This window comes from Oncorhynchus masou, chromosome 1, assembly GCF_036934945.1.
Source record: "Oncorhynchus masou masou isolate Uvic2021 chromosome 1, UVic_Omas_1.1, whole genome shotgun sequence".
NCBI classification, from domain to species: Eukaryota; Metazoa; Chordata; class Actinopteri; order Salmoniformes; family Salmonidae; genus Oncorhynchus; species Oncorhynchus masou.
The window spans coordinates 43,694,833-43,717,836 of record NC_088212.1 but is presented as its reverse complement, the minus strand read 5'-3'; the positions used below and the strand labels follow the sequence as shown (position 1 = coordinate 43,717,836).

The window sequence follows — 23,004 nt, the reverse complement described above, 5'->3', positions numbered from 1 at the left end:
AGCAAAATATATACTTCCATTCAAAAGTTTGGGGTCACTTAAAAAACACCAGTCTCAACGTCAACAGAGAGGAGGCGACTCCGGGATGCTGACTTTCTGGGCAGAGTTCCTCTGTACAGTGTCTGTGTTTTTTTGCCCATCATAATCTTTTCTTTTTATTGTCCAGTCTGAGATATGGCTTTTTCTTTGCAACTCTACCTAGAAGGCCAGCATCCCAGAGTCGCCTCTTCACTGTTGACGTTGAGACTGGTGTTTTGCGGGTACTATTTAATGAAGCTGCCAGTTGAGGACTTGTGAGGTGTCAGTTTCTCAAACTAGACACTCTAATATACTTGTCCTCTTGCTCAGTTGTGCACCGGGGCCTCTCACTCTTCTTTCTATTCTGGTTAGAGCCAATTTGCGCTGTTCTGTGAAGGGTGTATTACACAACGATGTACGAGATCTTCAGTTTCTTGGCAATTTCTCACATGGAATAGCCTTCATTTCTCAGAACAAGAATAGACTGACAAGTGTCAGAAGAAAGTTATTTGTTTCTGGCCATTTTGAGCCTGTAATCGAACCCACAAATGCTGATGCTCCAAATACTCAACTAGTCTAAAGAAGGCCAGTTTTATTGCTTCTTTAATTAGCGCAACCGTTTTCAGCTATACTAACCTAAATGCAACGGGTTTTAAAGGGTTTTCTAATGATCAATTAGCCTTTTAAAATGATGGATTAGCTAACACAATGTGCCATTGGAACACAGGAGTGATGGTTGCTGATAATGGGCCTCTGTACACCTATGTAGATAGTCCATCAAAATAATTTACAACATTAACGATGTCTACACTGTATTTCCTATCAATTATTTCTTATTTTTATGGACCAAAAAAAAACGAGGACATTTGTAAGTGACCCCAAACCTTTGAACGGTAGTACTTTCACTCAACCCGACCCTCCCCTGTACCCAAAATAAAACAAAGAGGATAGCAAAAAACATTCCACCATTTACCCTCACTCCTAGGACAGACTAGAGCCTTTGATATGCTGTTTTAGAAACTGTTATCTATCGTATAAGCATTGCATGGCAACATGGCAATTTTGATGCTAGAAGGTTGTCGGTTCGTAGACCACCGCAGACAAGGGTAGTGGTGAATAGATGTCCTTTAAAACAAATGATTGAAGGAACCTATCATCGTCTTTGAGGTTCCAATGAAAAAGTAGCCTTTTATAAACACATTTCATGCAATTTTACGTATCAGAATATTTACCACCGAAATTACAAGCTAAGAATGAACAGAGAGAGAGGCCTATGCATTCATCTTATCATAATTCTCCAATGATATGTGATTTGCCTGATTTGCAAATAATTAAATATGTGACGTCATTATGAATCTAAGCATGGTACTTTCAAAAGTTAGGCCTACCTTAACAGAGTAGGCCTGACGCAGAAACATTTCAGCTTTAACAGCTTTAACTACTTCCATGGCTTAACCCAAGGAGAAAGGTGGTAACAAGTATTTCCTTAAAAGCTGTCTGAGTTTACAGAAAGTTGTAGGTTGTAGCTCAACGTCTGAATGTCATAGAGACTAACCAAATATATCCCCATAATGCATCTGAGTCACGTCTTTCCTGGGTATTTTACAGCAGTTTCTAGCATAAAGCATCACGGACGAAAGCACCATTTATAGATCGCTTTAATTAATCAGGTCTGTTTTATTTTCTTAAGTCTTTAGCTAACAAGGGGTAGGCCAATGCTTTTTGTCATTTTCTATAACAAAATGTATGGCCTACCCTGACATACCCCCTCATTTTGAGCCCTGGTTTTAACTTAACACACCACGTCCTTCACTGACACAGGTATTTAAAGAGTGGATAGTGGAATTGGCCCAGATAATCTTTGGATAGCAGTCTATAAATTAATCGTATTTCTTAAATAGGAAGAAATAGGCGCCAACACAAAGCCCTCTTTCTAATTCAAATAAAGACTGTTAAAATGAGTAATGCCTACTCGATTTAGCCTGAATTAGCCTACTTTCAGAACCAGGCGCTGTCCGTCTCTGATTGATTGTGCTCCAGCTGCCTCTTCAAGTTTCAGCACCACAAAGCTGTCATTTTTTTCTTAAAAATATAGCTTTGCCCTGTGCTTCTCCGAACATGAACTTCGTATAGCCTAGGCCTATACACTATGGATAATTGATTCCCACACTTAAAGCCTATAGACGCACTTGATATTGCGTGCCCAGAGGAGAATCAGAGATGAGAGGCGGCATCAGACACACATCAAGATATAATAAGCAATTAATTCCAAAACATTGAAAAATATTAAAATGTTATAAATTACAAATTAAATGATTTTATTTAAAAAACATACTAAACCCTCCCCTTGACTGAAATGTTAAAAGCATGACCCCGTTCACCTCCATTTCCCCATTACATACATTTCTAACCGTCTGAGAACCTGTAGTCATCTATAAATCATGAACAACAGGCCTTGTACATGTAATTACTTTAACTTTAGAATTGTTTCATAAAGAATCATATTTGTATGGTGTTCTAATGCCAAAACCATCCAGTTGCAATATCTTGCCCAGTGTCTACAACTCACGTCCATACAGTAGAACGCTCTCCACTACTGAGACGAACAGGCGCACTTTGATGTTGTCTGGCAGGGTCGACGATTTCCAGAACACCTTCAGGCTCAAAAAATCGAAACCATGAAAACAGTCCCAAGAGGATAAGAAGGTAGAAAGAAAAAGGGGCCAGGAAATTGGTGGCTCTGATACTCTAATCTGTACCATGTTTTAGGGCAAAGTCAATATCAATTACTTCAGCTGTTTGGAGTTTGGTCTGGTGCTCGTAAGTGTTGTCTCACTACTTCCCCAGTCCAGGACAGACCTCGAAACTTTCTGAAGGAGCTATTGATATATTTTAATGCAAACGAGAGACAGCGAGAGTGAACATTTGGTCACAATTTTATTTTTTTTTTTAAGGGATTTGCGTATTCTCTCTGGTACATTACTGCACAGGTAGTGAGGGATAGCAAGTCTCTCAAACGTTCAAAAATGAAATAAATCAACTGGGCTTTGAACCCAGATGCTTTGTCTCTTCCCACTGTCATGACTTTGCCCTGTTTTGTGAGGGTCATAAAACTCCCTTTCTCTTCCCCCCCACTGGTTTACCCCACCCCATAAATACCAAAAGTCTCTCCACTCTATAGAATTGACTTCAAAATCCTCTGTTACCACAGAGAGAGACTGCAATACATTAACATCAAAAGGTTGGGGAATGGAATATTTCTGTAATCCAACCAGTTGACAGTGTCTGTTGGTACTTAAAGAATACGATGTCAGATCAGTTGTTGTCTGGGACATTATGTCTGATGATAGGACGACATAAATTGTATCTTGGAAAGTCTACACATTCAGATTCAAATGGAATTGTTGTGCAATTTATATGTTTAGATATAAAAAAAAATATGAAAAAATTCAACGTCATTTTAGCCTTCTAAATGAGAGAATTGTTTTCATAAGTAATTTTATGCACACTCAGTGGCCACACCCAAGTGAAGATATTGGTTGGAGAGGGATGAAACACGCCCTGCTCTTCCCCAATTCACGTCAGACTAAGCAAACCCCAACGTGAGCTGTGGTTTGCAAATGGTTGAATATCCACTCTACGTAACTAAATTTACATGAGACCAGATCACGTGGAGGTGACGATCACCACGCTGGAATGGTGAATTTCTACTAGACCAGCCAGAATACAGCTTGAGCTGATAATGGCAAAATGGTAATGAACTTCGAACTCTTATTCACTGAAGAAGTGATACATCCTAGAAGTCATACGTTTAGCTGCAGCTGTAAATGTACGTGGCCTAGGAAAGGAAAGGACAGACCATCTCCTAATAAGAATGAAAGGGTACAACGTATCCACACTACAACCAGAAATATTCTTCAAAGGACAAGGGCAATATCTGCTGGGCAAACCAGTCTTCCATCTTCGGCCCATCTATCGAAGCGCAGCTCAGTGTAAATATATATCTTGCATTTTCCTTTTCTGGGTGGTTATTAGAATGCATAAGATTTTGTATTTATGATTGCATAGTTTCTCAAGGTCCGATTTAGACCCAATTCCCTTTGTCCCTCAGTCTTCCCGCTCTTTCATTCAAAACCAACCCCCTTTCTTTGTGTCACAATTCGTCATATCGGTTTCGAAACTCTGGACTTTTTATGACATGATTAGTAATCCGATGTATGATCCATCCTTTGTATATGTAATTCTGTGTGATTATTTAGTAAATAAATAATTTTGACAATTTTTGTATTGCTGTTTCAACTTGTTAGCCAGGGTTCGTAAAACCAAGAATTTTACCATGTTCAGATGAGACTGTATAAGGTGACGATTAATTATTGACTGCTATTGATATAAAAGATCCTCAGATCTTTAAGAGTTTATTCGGAAGACAGCAGCTCTATAAACACTCTTCCGTGGTACCCCAGGTTATTAACGAGTGGATTGTTGCATGGTTTAATTCAATCACGTAATCAATCAAATGTTAGGTAATCGACTTGATAAACTAGCCTGTCATAATTTAATCAGTCAGAGACACGACAACGCCGTGCCATGGGCATTGGACTGTGCTGCCTGCCTGGGATTTGTCACAGTCTGTGCTGTGGTCAACTGTTTGCGTGTGTTTGGGATTTTTAAGTAGTTTATTTTAGCTGCTTTAATGGCGTTGTTTGATTTATGGAGGCTGGTGGGGAATGCAGTGGGGATTTAATTGTGGCTCCAGATAAAATGTCTGAGGGAAATGGTGCAGCATGTTACATCACCAGGAGACCAGAGGTACAGGACTATTTGGGGCTTCTCACATCCAGTCAGACACAATAGCCTTTTTGTAGGTTTTTTTTTTCTCACTGACTCGCTCATACTGAAGATTCCTCTTAACTCTTTCATAGGGCGATAGAACTAGTTTAGCTTTCCTAATACATTGACATTGTTGTTGAATGTTTGTTTTTCCTCGTAAAAAAAGATTAGTAGGTTATGAAATGGGTTTGTAGACGTGTCCTTAGCATCACCTCTGCTGATCCGACTATTCACACGTACTGAATATGTTTGCATGGACACAAGCCCCCGGAGGCAGAAGAAACGCTAGATAGTCAGAGACGATCATGTGGTACTGAATCACTAGCCACTCTGTGAAGCAGGGATCATCAACTAGATTAATTTGAGTGAATTATTGGGGGGCCGGAACATAATTACAAATCATTTGTGGACTTCAAATTGACCGCAAGAAGACAAAACAGATATAATATTTGACTAAAACGTAATAATTTAATTTGTATATGATCGCGTGTTTCTTTAAATCAAATCAAATGTATTTATATAGCCCTTCGTACATCAGCTGATATCTCAAAGTGCTGTACAAAAACCCAGCCTAAAACCCCAAACAGCAAGGAATGCAGGTGTAGAAGCACGGTGGCTAGGAAAAACTCCCTAGAAAGGTAGTCCTGAGGCATGGTCCTAGGGCTCAGGTCCTCCGAGAGAGAGCAAGAAAGAAAGAGAGAATTAGAGAGAGCATACTTAAATTTACACAGGACACCAGATAAGACAGGAGAAGTACTCCAGATATAACAAACTGACCCTAGCCCCCCGACACATAAACTACTGCAGCATAAATACTGGAGGCTGAGACAGGAGCGCTCAGGAGACACTGTGGCCCCATCCGATGATACCCCCGGACAGGGCCAAACAGGAAGGATATAACCCCACCCACTTTGCCAAAGCACAGCCCTCATACCACTAGAGGGATATCTTCAACCACCAACTTACCATCCTGAGACAAGGCCGAATATAGCCCACAAAGATCTCCGCCACGGCACAACCCAAGGGGGGGCGCCAACCCAGACAGGAAGATCACATCAGTGACTCAACCCACTCAAGTGACGCACCCCTCCTAGGGACGGCATAAAAGAGCACCAGTAAGCCAGTGACTCAGCCACTGTAATAGGGTTTGAGGCAGAGAATCCCAGTGGGGAGAGGGGAACCGGCCAGGCAGAGACAGCAAGGGCGGTTCGTTGCTCCAGAGCCTTTCCGTTCACCTTCCCACTCCTGGGCCAGACTACACTCAATCATATGACCCACTGAAGAGATGAGTCTTCAGTAAAGACTTAAAGGTTGAGGCCGAGTCTGCGTCTCTCACATGGGTAGGCCATTACATGAAAATGGAGTTCTATAGGAGAAAGCCCTGCCTCCAGCTGTTTGCTTAGATATTCTAGGGACAATTAGGAGGCCTGCGTCTTGTGACCCTAGTGTACCTGTAGGTATGTACGGCAGGACCAAATCAGAAAGATGGGTAGGAGCCCATGTAATGCTTTGTAGGTTAGCAGTAAAACCTTGAAATCAGCCCTTGCCAGAAAGCCAGTGTAGGGAGGCTAGCACTGGAGTAATATGATCAAATTTTGGTGTTCTAGTCAGGATTCTAGCAGCTGTATTTAGCACTAACTGAAGTTTATTTAGTGCTTTATCCGGGTAGCTGGAAAGTAGAGCATTGCAGTAGTCTAACCTAGAAGTAACAATAGCATGGATGCATTTTTCTGCATCATTTTTGGACAGAAAGTTTCTGATTTTTGCAATGTTACGTAGATGGAAGAAAGCTGTCCTTGAAACAGTCTTGATATGTTCGTCAAAAGAGAGATCAGGGTCCAGAATAACGCCGAGGTCCTTCACAGTTTTATTTGAGATGACTGTTCAACCATTAAGCTTAATTGTCAGATTCAACAGAAGATCTCTTTGTTTCTTTGGACCTAGAACAAGCATCTCTGTTTTGTCCGAGTTTAAAAGTAGAAAGGTTGCAGCCATCCACTTCCTTATGTCTGAAACAGACTTCTAGCGAAGGCAATTTTGGGGCTTCACCATGTTTCATTGAAATGTACTGCTGTGTGTCATCCGCATAGCAGTGAAAGTTAACATTACGTTTTCGAATGAGATCCCCAAGAGGTAAAATATATAGTGAAAACAATAGTGGTCCTAAAACGGAACCTTGAGGAACACCGAAATTTACAGTTGATCTTTACAAAGATCTTTATTATGCGTGGGGAATACTTGGGAACTTATTTCCAAAATGTAATAATTTGGAGCTGATTTCCTGGTGTTTTTAGACTTATGTCCCCCCAAACAATGATACATTTTTTTTGGGGGGGGGGGGCAATAAAACACCAGCCACCAGTTGTGGCACCCTGCTGTAAAGCGATATGAAGACAGTGGCCGGAGCTGAAGTAATGTTATCTGGATTTATTTTATAAATCATAGTTGATGGAGGGGAAGCAACTATTGAACCACCCTGACAGGTGTCCGATGAGGGACCACTTATCTGATGACATGGATCGGACTGTTCTGTTTCCTGGCACTTATGAGCATTGATACGGGAATCAATTGGTGGATTTGTGTACATACGTGTGTTCGTGCGTGCGTGCTAGCTTGTCAGTTCCATTTATTTTTCATGCATTGATACATGGATTGATTGGTGGAGTTGTGAAAGCTCTCTTTGATGCATTGATACATGGAGTGATTGGTGTGTGCAGGCCGGAGGCCTCAAGGCTGAGTGTGATAATTGAGTGGCATGATTGGTCTCTTGGTCAGATGGTTCTTTCTGGCTTGTTCAGAGTCAGTCACTCCACAGTCTGGTGATTGGAAATGGAAGGACACAATGCTCATCTCCTGCTTTTTACTTCTTCTTCTTCTTCTTTTTTGATCTCACTGAAGTTTGTACTACTGTGGAAATTTAATTGGAACCATGGTGTTCCATTGTTGAACCTTGTAGCTAGAGGCTGACTCGGTCTCATTTCCACTCTACTGGCTGTACACTAAAAAAAGGGACTGGCCATTTGCTAGCAACAGACAGACCCAATGCAGACAATCACAGTAGTGAATTGACTGAAGATGTGTGTCACCAGTAATAAAAAATAAAGGCACACGAAAACCAATGGTGCGGATGACATCATTCTGTTATTGATTCCGCCTGTGAGTTATCCTTATCTGAGACAGACATATGCATGCACGCACGCACACACACACAATTCCTCACCTACATGCTCAGCTGTGTTTCCTCAGTCCATGCCATCAATCAGTCCTATGATTGCTTGCCACATCAGCTATTTACTGTGGTCGTTTATAAAGCCTCTCTTTCATCTCTGGAGAACACAATAAAACTGATTTTTTTCCCCTCGACTCTCATCTCCCCTGATGGCTTGTCTCACTCCTGTCTTCAATCAGCAGCTCCTGGGCATCTCACAGGACACACACACACCCACACACATACAGAGTAATTCACAGAGGCAGGTCCCTTTGGGCTTATTGATCTCTTAGAGCTGCTGTTATACCCCCCCGATGCCTCCCAAGAGCTCCAGCCAACACTGCTACTGGCTCAAAAGAACAGAGGAGGCTAATCTTTTGATTAGTATCTGTGTTTGTGGCTTCACATTCACTAGATATTAAGCACAGGCACACCATAGTCCTTCAGTTAAATAGATAGTTACATAGTACAATATTTGATAGCTATTTGAAGTTGATCTGAGGTAGCCTATGTGCAATTTCCCCAATGCATTTTCCCATTTGAGTAATTGAGCAAGCACTCTTATCCAGAGCAACTTACAGAAGCAATTAGGGTTAAGTGTCTTGAGGGCACATCAACAGGTTTTTCACCTAGTTGGCTCGGGGATTCGAAACAGCAACCTTTCTGTTCGCTGGCCCAATGCTCTTAACCGCTAGGCTACCTGCTGCCCTATGCACGCACACACACATTGCCCTCTGTGTCGATGTGGCTTTGTTTAGTTTGTTTACGTATGCCCCCAGTAAAATAACAGAAATCATCAGCAGGGTTAAGTTGGACAGTTGGTGTGCTCTGATTGGTGTTTTGTGGGGGGGGTGCGTACGCGTGTGTGTGGGTTTGTGTGCTATAACTAATTACGCCCTTTCGCCCAATGCTGTTCAAGGCAATTTAATTTGTACTGCTTCATTTAGTGTGGAAATTACTATAATTAAGGCTTAATCCTCTGACGAGCTTAGGGATCATGAACCTAGTCAATACATCACACACAGGAGAGAGACAGGGAAATGTCTGTTTTTATTCTCATTGTCCATCTTTCAGCAGTTTTCCCTCCATCTCTCCATCTCTCTCGCTCATAGTTCTTCTCATCATACACATGTCTCTGCCCCCAGTCTTTCCTTTCTTCTGACTCTCTTTTCTCTCCTCGCTCTCTTTCGAAATATGCAGAAACACATACACACACACCTCACACATCCCTATTCCTGTATCAGTGATTAGTCAATACAGTAACTTGTTTTCCTCTCTGACACCTGGGCTCCCAGGCAGGCCCTTGCATCCAGCGCTCAACAGCGAGACCCGGGTCACTAATTGACCCAGAGGTCACTGCTAATGGCGTCTCGTTAGCAGCGAGGGGGTACAGAAACTGTGCGTGCATGTGTGACTGTGTGTGTGTGCCTGCTTGCATTTTCATGACAGCATCTATGCACACACATGGCTTTCCTACGGTCCGAAAAGCTTAAATTCCTCCCGTCCTCAGTTGGAGCACCAAGGTAAACCCAGCCCATCTCCTGTTGTTTTAGCAGCTCTACTGACTAGTGTAATGAAGATCATTATGAATACAGATAACACTCATTAGTGCTGTTTCAATAACCACCTGTCACTGCCGAAGCGGTCTCCCATTTATCATACCTGCCTGCAGTTTACAGGGAAAATGTGTCCTCTTGTGTGCGTGTTCGTAAATAATATCAACTCTGAATTTCAGAATTGTTATAATGAATATTATTGTGAGTAGTTTAACCTTAATTATTACCTCTAAGACGGTTCCACAACCTCTTGTGTCTGTGTGAGGTAAAGGGTGTGATGACGTTTGATCAGATTTACAGTCTCATACTTGAAAGGGCAATCTGGGATTGCTACTGCACATCCATTTTTGGACGTATGGATTAATGAGATATAGTCATTGATTTGGGAAGAATGCACGTATAAATGCCTCAGGAACGTAGTTCAACTATCGTACCCCATCAGAACCCAAAATTGAAGGGGGAAAAATGGCCAATATTTCTAAACATTGTAAATGTAAACAAACATTGGATAGCCTCAAAACGTGCTTAGAACTGCACTTTTGATATCTTGGATTGTCCTTGCATCCATACAGTAGCTCTGGCTTTGAATTTGAGTGGTTACATTTCTCCAGGCCCGTCCCTCAGCATTTTACCAATACAGAGGCAGGGACAACTCATCATTGTTTCAACTAATGATTGTCCCTTTAATGTTGGGTTATTGACCTGGTCTAGACAGGCCAGTTAAACATTCCCTCTGTATCGATCAGATACACACACACACACACTCCAATTACCTTTTCCTCAAGGTAAATGTGTCCTGTCAACTTTTTAAGCACCCTCATATAGTCTTAATGACTGCCTTATTAAAGATGACAGTAAAAATTGATGTATCAATGGGAGTAATGTAAACGTGCTGAGTAATGTTGTCATTGGGACCAGAGAGGCAGACTTTAATTGGGCTAAGTGTAGTGTCGTGTGAAGAGAGACTGAAATGCCATTTCCATTAGACCACAGACTTTTGTGTTTCCGTGGCTTGGCTCCAGTGACTCACTGTGAACTTAGGTCAAGTGCAGGGCGGAAACACCAGTCTGCACACATTGCAGCTCTCCAGGACTAGAGTGTCAATGTGAAAAGACTGGCCCTTAGCTGTATGGTAATGGCCACAGCCAGCTGATAGGCTTAGTTGAATTGGTGTAATACTTTTCAAATCTTTTCAGATGTGTAATATGACCTGAGAGGCCCAGTCCAGAATAGAGCAGGACCAGTGTGGTCGTGTTTGTGGAATGGCTGGATCTCCACTCGGGGAGGATTGTCTACAGTACAGCACAAATTAGTTTATGCAAGACAACAGCGTCCACTAAAATCAGCGCTCGCTACCGTGGGCAGAGAAGACGGCAACATGCACAGGGGAGCTGGGCTCTCCATCTGTGTTTGGTAAACCTCGTTCAAACTGGTGTTTTGAGGTAGGCAGTTGATGTTGTTTCCCATTATTCAGTATCAGATGTGTGTGTGTGTGTGTGCGCATCTTTTCAAGATTTCCCACCACACGCCGCAAGAATGCTAAAGTGTGTGTCTGCGCTTGCGTGTGCTCGTGTAGACTGCTAAAGAATACCTGCCTCTGGATGTTTTTTCTCCGTTTTCTCTATTCCTCTTCTGTCCTCCCTCCTTTTCTTCCTCTTCTAAAATGTTTAGCACATGACTCGTACACTGAGTGTACAAAACATTAGGAACACCTTCCTAATATTGAGTTGCACCCCCTTTTGCCCTGAGAAACAGCCTCAATTCGTCGGGGCATGAACTCTACACAGTGTCGAAAGTGTTCCACAGGGATGCTGGCCCATGTTGACTCCAATGCTTCCCACAGTTGTCAAGTTGGCTGGATGTCCTTTGGGCGATGAATCATTCTTGATACACACGAGAAACTGTTGAGCGTGAAAAACAGTGTTGCAGTCCTTGACACGCTCAAACCGGTGCGCCTGGTACCTACTACCATACTCCCTTCAAAGGCACTTAAATATTTTGTCCTGCCCATTCACCCTCTGAAATGTACACACAATCCATGTCTCAATTATCTCAAGGCTTAAAAACCCTTAACAAGGGACATCAATAAGGGATCATGGCTTTCACCTGGATTTACCTAGTCATTCTGTCATGAAAGAGTAGGTGTTCCAAATGTTTGGTACACTCAGTGTATATCATCTGTTTATTGTTACTTTCTGTATACAGCCTGGGGGACAAAGGGAACCGGGGAGGAGGTGAAGTTACCGCGGTTTTCTGAAGACTGCCATTGAACAATCATATGCATGTGAAGTGTGCCCATAATGTGAGTGTAGGTGTAGGCTCATGTATACCGCCTGTGTGTAAAGAGGTTGAGAATGACGTGTGTGTCTGTGTGGGAGGAGATTGAGAATGATGTGTGTGCTTGCATGGAGATGAACAGGGGTCAGAGGTGCAGTTGAAAACCCACGTTTCTCTTTTAAGAGAACATAAAACGGTCTGACGTGAGAGGTGATGAAATTAAATTACGCTCCACAATCCATTTGGTTATGAGTAACAACTCTATGAACCGTTGTTCCTCTCCACACACACTAGGTATGGATAGAAAGGGTTCAGAGGGTGATAGGGATTACGTTAGCTACATATTAGGGTTTAATATTTTCCTGAAAATCTACTACTTTTCCTTACCAAGAGATTTGCAAGCCTTTCCTGGACATCCCGGTATTCTCGTTCAAACTGGAAACGCTATTTAAAATAATGCCAGCGGGGGGGGGATCGGACATAATTATACCACTGTAAATGGAGAAATATGCACATTAATCTAACGGTTTCTTGATGGAGGCAATTTGTTGCAATTGAATAAACTTTTAAGTTCTCTTGACAGTTCTCCACCCTATTTAATTGATGTAGCCTAGTTCTATTGTAGGCCTATGAATCACTGTTGGCCGACAAGTAAAATATGAGGTTATTACAGCCTACAAAATTACATTTGTTTTAGCCTACCTTTGACTGAAAGATGTCAGACAGCTCTGTTAGTCCTTTTCTATCCCCTTCCACCTGGTTATCAGGGGAATTAGGGAAGGTTGTAGCATTTTCTTTAACCTAATGATAACCCACTTATTGTGGTGACTTTTTTATTTTTATTTTACCTTTATAGGCAAGTTAGTTAAGAACAAATTCTTATTTTCAGGGGCAGAACGACAGACTTTAGGGGGGGGGGGTGCGAGAGGTGGAGGAAGAAATAATGATATACAACAGAATAACTAGGTAACCAATTCAAGACATATTGTGTAGTGTGGCTGTTTATCTCACAGGTTAACTATTTAGCGATTAGCGCGCATTTATGGCCTTGTCCTGTGCGATTGTCCGGCACTCGTGTATAACTGCAAATTACCAATACACGCAGTTGATACGGGTGGCAATTGATGAAACCGATTCTACATACTCTGGTTGTTAAACGGTCTCTCAAGCACCCAAAATTGGCTAGGATTCTCCTCTATTCAACACTGGCCATGTAATTCCGACAAAGCTGACTGGTGTGTTTGATCAGGGCTGTATCCAAAGCCTGCACACCCAGTAGCTCCCTAGATGGAGGCTTGATGGACCACGTGTTTTTATACAGTGCATTATTTTACTTTGTGGGTGTTAAGTGCCTTGCTCAAAGCCACAACAGCAAGAGATGTAATATATGGGATCAGAGACCAGCAGCCTTCCATTGTCAATACCAGGGATGATAATGAAGGTTCTTTTGTGAAGTAGTTCCTTGCATCACACAACACAATTTTCGTTCACCTTTTTGGCCCATATTGTGTTACTGACCATTTTATTTTGTGACTTGAGCTCTTAGACAACAAAAAAAAAGCAGCCCTCAGACAGTTGATGTGTCCGTTCACTGCATCTGTTCGCACGTATTTTTGCATTGGTACGTCATAGAAATGGTATTTTATTGGTCCATGGTACCCGTCATTTTTGTCCTCTGGAAACGGGAAGGAACTTGTTCGGGAAATTGCAAGACACCAGTTACATGTATTAAATCATAGTACAGATGATGTTACCCAGGAAGCTGTGCATCCACCCCCAGACAGGAATTTGGTGTTATTAAACAGGTTTGTTTCTCAAGTAGTTTCTAGCAGGCGCCACCATAAGCCTGCAAACAAAACTGGAGCAAAAAATAATTGCATCCAAGTTGTCTGGTTTTTCTCTATATACGGAATCAACAGCAGATAGTACCTGCGGAGAGCGTAGGTAACAGGATTAGATATTTAGGTTATGTTCCAAATGACACCCCAATCCTTATAGTGCACTACTCTGGTCAAAAGTAGTGAATAGAGTGCCAGTTGGCACTGAGCCTTCGACACAATTGCCCTCCGCCCACCAGGCCTCTACCAGCTACAGGACCTTTCCTCTTCCCCCTCTTTTGTCCTCTCTCCTCTCCCTTTTCTCGCTGATAAAACAGATCTGTACCCACCAGGCTTCTGCCAGTAACCTCTCCTCTTCCCTCTTTTTCCCTTACATGCGTCTCCCTTCATCTCTCTTTTCCTCTCATCTCTCCCCTGCCTCCCCTCTTCTCACTAGGCTACTGCCACTCAACCCACAGCCAGCATTTTCCCCTTTCCCTACGTTTCATCTCTTTCCCTGATCTCTCCCTTCATCTCTCCCTTCCACTCATCTCTCTTCTACATCCCTCCTCTCCCGCTCCTTCTGACTGAACAGGGGCGTATCCACAGGTTAATGCTTCTCGGACAGCAGCTTTCTCCTCACCTCTTCACTCTTTTCCCTTACACTCGTTCTCTTCTTCCTTCTGTTCTCCCTCTGTCTTATTCTCTCTGTCTAAACAACCCTGTGCTCCTTAGGCTCCTGCCTATCTGTCAACCATTCTCTTCTCTCCGCTTACCTCTTTTCTCCCCTTACCATCATTTCTCCTTTCATCTTATCCCCCCCCTCTTCTCCCCTTTACCTTCCTCTGTCATTCCCCTTTTCTCTTCTCACTGACTGAACAGCTGTGTTCCCACAGGGTAGCGGGTGGGTGTCCAGGCGTTGATTTAATGTGCCCAGGCATTTCTTTGTGTTACTTTTTTTACGACACCGTATTCAAAATATTATCCAGCTGGCTCTATGGCTGGTTCTGGAGCTGGATTTGTCATAAGCATTGATTTAGGGAAAACCTCACCTCAGATGGAAACAGCTTGCCTATATTTTGCCATGAAGTTTTGCCGTCTTCCATAAATTGCAGCCTGGAATTACACCATAGAAATAGTTAGAAGAATAAGATGAAGCTCCGGTTATACGGATAACTATTGGTGGCTGATTTGTGCTTTTCTGCGTTGTAATGGACACTGTGCAACCTTTGGTAGGTAGGCTGCTGGCAGGCTTTGATGTGATGTACAGCAAAGCCAAGTCAGCACGTGCTTATGGGTCTCACAGGGGAAGTGAAATTATAGGCTACAATGACTTTGCTCATGATCATGCATGCCGCAAATTACATGTAACTATAATTTCCTTGAATGTTTGGCACATCTCAGTCCCAAAAAGGAAAAACTTTGCAGTGGTTTCTGATTAATTAACAATCCCATGCTGGTGTGTGGTAACATTCGATTTTAAGTAATATCACAGGAAAATCAAATTTAATTTGTCACATGCGCCGAATACAACAGTAGACCTTACCATGAAATGCTTACTGGGCCGTACACACTACCCTCTGTAGAGCCATACAGTTGGATGCCGAGCAGTTGCCATACCAGGCGGTGATGCAACCAGTCAGGATGCTCTCCATGGTGCAGCTGTATGACTTTTTGAGTATCTGGGGACCCATGTCAAATATTTTCAGTCTCCTGAGTGGGAAAAGGTGTTGTCGTGCCCTCTTCACAACTGTCTTGGTATGTTTGGACCATGATAGTTTGGACACCAAGGAACTTGAAGCTCTCGACCCGATCCACTACAGCCCCGCCGATGTGACTGGGGGCGTGTTCGGCCCTCCTTTTCCTGTAGTTTCCAATCAGCTTCTTTGTCTTGCTCATGTTGAGGTAGAGGTTGTTGTCCTGGCACCACACTGCCAGGTCTGACCTTTTCTCTATACGCTGTCTCATCATTGTCTGTGATCAGGCCTATCACTGTTGTGTCATCAGCCAACTTAATGATGGTGTTGAAGTTGTGCTTAGCCATGCAGTCATGGGTGAATAGGGAATACAAGAGGGGACTAAGCATGCACCCGAGGGCTCCCGTGTTGAGGGTCAGTGTGGCAGGTGTGTTGTTGCCTACCCTTACCACCTGGGGGCAGCCCGTCAGGAAGTCCAGGATCCAGCAGAGGGAACCGTTTAGTCCCAGGTTCCTTAACTTAGTGATGAGCTTTGTGGGCACTTAGTGTTGAACGCTGTGCTGTAGGCAATGAATAGCAATCTCACATAAGTGTTCCTTTTGTCCAGGTGGAAAAGGACAGTGCAATTGGGATTGCGTCATCTGTGGATCTGATGGGGCATTATGCGAGTTGGAGTGGGTCTAGGGTTTCCGGGAGGATGGTGTTGATGTGAGCCATGACCAGCATTTCAAAGCACTTCCTGGCTACCGACTTGAGTGCTACGGGGCTGTAGTCATTTAGGCAGGTTACCTTCACTTTCTTGGGCACAGGGACTATGGTGGTCTGCTTGAAACATGTTGGTATTACAGACTTAGTCAGGGAGAGGTTGAAAATGTCAGTGAATACACTTGCCAGTTGGTCCGTGCATGCTCTGAGTACAAGTCCCGGTGATCAGTCTGTGATCACGCTATGAAGAGTGTGATCACACAGTCGTTCGGAACAGCTGGTAATCTCATGCATGCTTCAGTGTTGCTTGCCTCAAAGCGAGCATAAAAGGCATTTAGCCCGTGTGGAAGACTCGCCTCACTGGGCAGATCGCGGGTGGGTTTCCCTTTGTAGTCTGTAATAGTTGCAAGCCCTGCCACTTCCGACGAGCGTCAGAGCTGGTGTAGTATGATTCAATCTTAGCCTTGTATTGACGTATTGTCTGTTTTATGGTTTGTCTGAAGGCATAGCGGGATCTCTTATTTAGCGTCCAGATTAGGGTCCGTATCCAGGAAAGAGGCAGCTTTCGCCTTTAGCTCGGTGCGGATGTTGTCTTTAATCCATGGCTTCAATCCATGTATTTTTTTCTTGTTGCACATATGACATGCAGGTAGAAATGAGGTTAAACAGATTTAAGTTTGCTTGCATTAAAGCCCCCGGACACTAAGAGCTCTGCTTCTGGTTGAGCATTTTGTTGTTTGCTAATGGCCTTATACAGCTTGTTGAGTTTCGGTCTTAGTGCCAGCTTTGGTTTGTGGTTGTAAATAGACACCTACAAAAAATATAGATGAAATCTTTCTTGGTAGATAGTGTGGTCTTCAACTTATCATGAGGTACTCTTACAAACAAAAACTAAAGCAGGAAGCACCAGTGACATCGGTCAATATCTTTATGGTGGTCAGAAGACGCAGGTGCTGTGCTACAATCTTTTGCTAGCACAGTCTGGAATATGTTCCGGGATTCTTCCGATGGCATTGACGAGTACACCACATCAGTCACTGGCTTCATCAATAAGTGCATCGATGACGTTGTCCCCACAGTGACCGTATATACAAACCCCAACCAGAAGCCATGGATTACAGGCGACATCCGCACCGAGCTAAGGGCTATAGCTGCCACTTTCAAGGAGCGGGTCTCTAACCCGTACGCTTATAATTAATCCTGTTATACCTCAGACGAACCATCAAACAGGCAAAGTGTCAATAAAGGATTAAGATTGAATCATACTACACTGGCTCCGATGCTCGTCGGATGTGGTAGGGCTTGCAAACTATTACAGGCTACTAAGGGAAGCACAGCCGCGAGCTGCCCAGTAACACGAGTCTATCAAACGAGCTAAATTTCTTCTTTGCTCGCTTCGAGACAAGCAACACTGAAGCATGCATGAGAGCATCAGCTGTTCCGGGCGACTGTGATCACGTTCTCTGTAACCGATGTGAGTAAGACCTTTAAACAGGTCAAAATCCACAAGGCCGCGGGGCCAAACTGATTACCAGGATGTGTACTCAGAGCATGCGCTGTCCAACTGGCAAGCTGTCCCTGACTGAGTCTGTAATACCAACATGTTTCAAGCAGACCACCAAAGTCCCTGTGCCCAAGAACACTAAGGTAACCTGTCTAAATGACTACTGACCCGTAAGCACTCACGTCTGTAGCCATGAAGTGCTTTGAAAGGCTGGTCATTGCTCACATCAACACCATTATCCCAGAAACCCTAGACCCACTCCAATTTGCATACCGCCCCAACAGATCCACAGATGATGCAATCTCTATTGCACTCCACACTGCCCTTTGCCACCTGGACAAAAGGAACTACGTGAGAATGCTATTCATTGCCTACAGCACAGCATTCAACACCATAGTTCCCTCAAAGCTCATCACCAAGCTAAGGACCCTGGGACTAAACACCTCCCTCTGCAACTGGATCCTGGACTTCCTGACAAGCCGCCCCTATGTGGTAAGAGTTGGTAACAACACATCTGCCACACTGACCTGGCAGTGTGGTGCCAGGATAACAACCTCTCCCTCAGCGTGATCAAGACAAAGGAGCTGATTGTGGACTACAGGAAAAGTAGGACCGAGCACGCCCCCACTCTCATCGACAGGGCTGTAGTGGAGCAGGTTGAGAGCTTCATGTTCCTTGGTGTCCACATCACCAACAAACTATCATGGTTCACACACACCAAAACAGTTGTAAAGAGGACACGACAAAGCCTATTCCCCCTAAGGAGACTGTAAAGATTTGACATGAGTCTTCAGATCCTCAAAAAGTTCTACAGCTGCACTATCAAGAGCATACTGACTGGTTGCATCACTGCATGGTATGGCAACTGCTCGGCCTCCAACCGCAAGACACTACAGTGGGTAGTACGTACAACCCAGTACATCACTGGGGCTAAGCTTCCTGCCATCCAGGACCTCTATACCAGACAGTGTCAAAGAAATTGTCAGACTCCAACCACCCTAGTCATAGACTGTTCTCTGCTACCGCACAGCAAGCGGTACCGGAGCGCCAACAGGCTTGTATGCTGCTGCTACTGCCTGTAACAATGCAGTTCACAGGAAGAAATGACAGTGCACTTTCAACTTGTTTGTTTTGGTCAAGGCAGGGACAGACACATTCAATGTATGTTGTATAAGAGTGCTTTTAACTCTCGATACCATCTGTGACAATACCAGTAGCTCAATATTTCTTCCATGGTAAAAATTCAAACACAAAGCAGAAAAAACTCTTTGGTCCTTTAAAATATTGTGTGTTTAAAATATTGTGTGCTTAAGGCTGGAAAATAAATAAATGTGAGTCAGGATGACAACATGATATTTGTTTCCAACATTAGGGCTGTTTTCCTAAAGAAGATAAATCTGTTTTGTTTCCTTACCACGATACTAACGAATATCGCGATACTGGTATCGTCCCAGCCTCACTCTCTCTTATGTTCTTTGAATCCCAGTGTTGAACAGTTACAGTAGTCTGTTTCTCCTGTTCCTCTCTCTCCAGAGGATCGCAATACCCCTGTGTTTGTTTGATTAATTTAGCGCCGTGTCAGGTTTTTACCTCCGCCGGTGGAAACAGCAGGGGGTCGTATCGTTCCCCCAAATACCGATCCCAATCCCCTAATCTGTTGCCTTTTTTTTTTTTTTTTTACATTACTCTCAAGCCACACGGCTTTCTCTCTCTCCACCCCTCGCTCTTTAGCTGTCACTCTATATCTCTTTGTCCCTCTCCTTTGTTCTATTCATCATATGTTCTCTCTGTTGTTCCCAGTATGCAGAACATCTGTGTTTGGTGCTTTTCTATTCCTGCGCAGTGTGGGGAACCACACTCAATGTGCACCTATGCATGTGTTAGCTTCCATAATTGGCTACTGTTTCACTCAGCCACGACACACACACCACAAACGTGTTTTTAATTAGAGGTCCCTTGCTCATAATTTCACTTCACTACATGCGTGATATTGATTGTGATTTACCTCAGCATTGCTTTTCACTGTTCCTTCTGGGAAATCATTGAGTGTGAACCATAACACGTGTCAGATTAGGGCACTCTGATTCGGATTGTTATTGTGTAACGTTGATGACATTCTCTCTATTAAGTCCATGCTCAACCCTAGTGGTTTGATTACACTGTAATGACAGGGAATTACCATAGCGAGTATACCTTCACTGATTGGCTTAGGAGTCAAGAAGGTCATTACCTGCCTCTCAGAAGAAGCTCACAGTGGCATTTCTCTCTGGCTCAGTTTCCTCTGATTTCCCCTGTAGACTAATTAGTGTGATTATCTGATGAAGCACACTCCCACAACTATCTCTCATCTGCAACCAGGTTAGCACACAAACACACACTCACTCCCTGTTCGGTCTCCTGTAGCTCGTCTTCGATCACACGGTGCACAGTAAGTGTTGCTGCATTCTCTATTTGTGTTACGTGTCTTGCTGACTTCCTACATTTCTCTCTACCTCCTAAAGCTAGAGAAATTTCTAGCTTGATGTATGACCTTACAGCAGTAGGTCTATGAGAATCTGTCTTAGGCGTCCTGCTAACTGCCTGTCTCTCTCTCTGTGTGTCCCTATAGTTGGCCCTGGAGGATCCGGTGCACAGTGTCTCCTTACAGCAGTATGTGTATGAGAAGCTGAAGGCCCAGCAGGCTCTGATGGGGGACCAGGGCTTTGGGGCTCTGATGGAGACGGTGGACACAGAGATCGTCAGGCAGCTCCAGGAGTTCCTACAGGGCCTCTGAGAGAGATGGAGAGAGAGGAGAGCCTCTACCTATCTCTACCCTTTCCCTCCTGTAACCTCAATGCATCCATCTCCAGACCTATACTATCTATCTCTCCTGATAGGCCTTTGAGCACAGGAGAGAAAAGACCTCAACCTCTGCCCCCTACTAACCATCTCGGCTGTACCTTATCCGTAGCCTACCTTTCCTCTCCTCGACCTCCTATTGGGCACGGAAGAGAGAGAGGACTGCAACATGTACCTCTACTACCCATGTTTACTTTTACCCATAATTCACTTGTCCTTTACCCACAACCCCCTCTTCTCTACCAAACCCTACCCTAACTACAACCTACCTAGAACCTTCCTTTACCCACAAACCACTTTTTTTTTAACACACACAGAAACATGAATAGAGCTTCCATTCTAACAGTTATTCTGCTTCTCTAGTTTTAGCATGGGGTAAATACTTAGGAGGATGTTAAGAGACGGGGGATTGAGGGAATATAACAATACGACGCAAAGACAACCTTCTGAAGAGACAGGAGCCTTGGATAATTTTTTTTTACTGGGAAAGCGTGTGTGGCGTGATGGGAATATGGCTTCACTGACCGAAAGACCCAAACAGTGTTTACAGATCTATTCTTAAAGGCGAATAGCGAGCAAAAGTGTACTTTGTATGTATGTATGTATGTAAAGAATGGATGACTCTGCATGAAGATATTTAACTTTTTAGTTTAGCTAGCTAATTTCTCTTCATGGTTCTTCGTTCTGTATTGTTTCTCACACCCTGAGATCATCAAGTTGACAGGACTATTGAGAGATGCAGACACTGTTTTTGGGGCGTGTATATTTTCATATCATCGGACTATAAATTCAATTAATTGACTGCGAGATTAAAGCGATTTTTAACAAGTGATTTGTAAAAGTGTTGAACCACATTTCTATATGAATGCTGCTGCTATTTTATGGTGTGTCACAAGGTGTGTCAGAGCACTTTAAAAACAAAACTTTTTTTTTTCATTTGTTTTATCTTCCTGAAATGTCATGGTTCTTCATGTCTCATGACTGTAGAAGAACTCGGGACATTGAAGCAGGATGGATGTTCTTCTTAGGCACAAATCTAGGATCAGCTAACCCCACTCTTAATCCTACCCATTAGGGGTGGAAAAGCAAAACTGACCTCTGATCAGCATCTTGGGGCAACTTGATCCTACTCCCGGTTGTGTATGAAATGCCATATAATCATATTGAGGACATACATAAACTGAAGCGTGATTTGAGTGATGTTTTGGACAGAAAACGTTTTTCACAGGGATGACAGTGGACTAGAGAATCGGTTGCACTTCATTTAATGGTACATAAATGTCCAGGTTTTGACATAAACATTGTAATTCAATAACTAGGAATGACTCTTCTTTGATATTCATTCAAACAAGCACCACTTCCACTTGGTACCAGCCAGATGCAAATTGTGTTGAATTATTTGAAATAAGTACCAGAAAGTAGCCATTGTTACCACGTAATAATCCTAGTAAATACAGTGGAAACTGGGCTGTAAAATAAAGTGTTATCCAATTCTCTTCCCCTAGTTCCATAGACACTGTGATTGAGTTCAGTAGCAGTCAAGCAAAACAAAGGCCTTATGCTTTCAGCCTTACCTTAATTCTAATATCCTTTCTTTCCAATGTTGCTTTTTTATATATATATATATATATATATATATATATATTAGCTGATTTCTGTACTGGTATTAGAATGATGGGAGCAATGGTGACATTGAACACAACAGCAGTAGAAAATATGTCTTTAGCTAAATTCTAATAGAAAGACCTTGTTCTTTTTTTCAACAGCTTCAATAAAATGCAGTACATGGCTGAAATGTTTACGTACTTATTTTTCGATTAACCTTTATGCTCTTTTTTAATGTTTGACCACAGAAACCCCCGCAGGCCTGTCTTTTTGAAATTAGTGTTTTTCTTCAGATCATGTACGTTTCGAGTCCTCTTCGGCCACTACCCAAACTTTAAGGCCCTCTGACGTTGAAGCGTTGAAGATATCCCAGTCTTTCCCATCGGAGATTTGCAGTTGGATTAGACACACCATTCGGAAACGGTCCACCAACATCACTCGCCAGTCCCTGAAATAGAAGTCCCAGGGGAAAAGACGGTGACCCAGACACATTTGGAGGAGAGGCATCCATGCAGAAATGACTGAGAGCGTACTCAACTGGTGTAACTTGAAAAACTTGCCCCATAACTGAGTGAGATGGAGCGGAGGACATTTTAAGTCAACTATGAATTTACCTATTGCTCTCACACTTTAGTTTAATAGTTTTTACATGAAATGAACATACTTCCCTGTGCTTCGAAGTAATTTCATGGCAACACTATGCATTTACCTCCCATATTACTAGTCCTAATACCACAGAGTCAACCGTTATCCCAGACAGTGCCAATAGTTTCATAGCAGCATATGGGCTAAACAGCTCTCCCAGTATTTCACATTATACATGCACCAGTAGGCCCCAGTTATGATGGCTGCAGGTATTGTGGTTAATGATCTTGGGAAACCATGGATGGGGAGGATTAACTGTAAATCTTTTTACTTCCTTAAAACTGGATCAGTCCTACTGTGGGGA

General features: G+C 43.1%; 1 protein-coding gene across 3 annotated transcripts in view; it reads left to right on the top strand.

The window, feature by feature from the left end:
- Positions 1 to 22,245, top strand: part of ipo11 (importin 11) — a 240,221-nt gene extending 217,976 nt beyond the window's left edge. For all 3 annotated transcript variants that reach the window (XM_064972628.1, XM_064972627.1, XM_064972629.1), the window contains exon 29: positions 20,221 to 22,245. In XM_064972628.1, coding sequence (XP_064828700.1) covers positions 20,221 to 20,385 — 165 coding nt within the window. In that variant the 3' untranslated portion in view covers positions 20,386 to 22,245. The remainder of the gene's footprint in view (positions 1 to 20,220) is intronic.
- Positions 22,246 to 23,004: the final 759 nt, after the last annotated feature.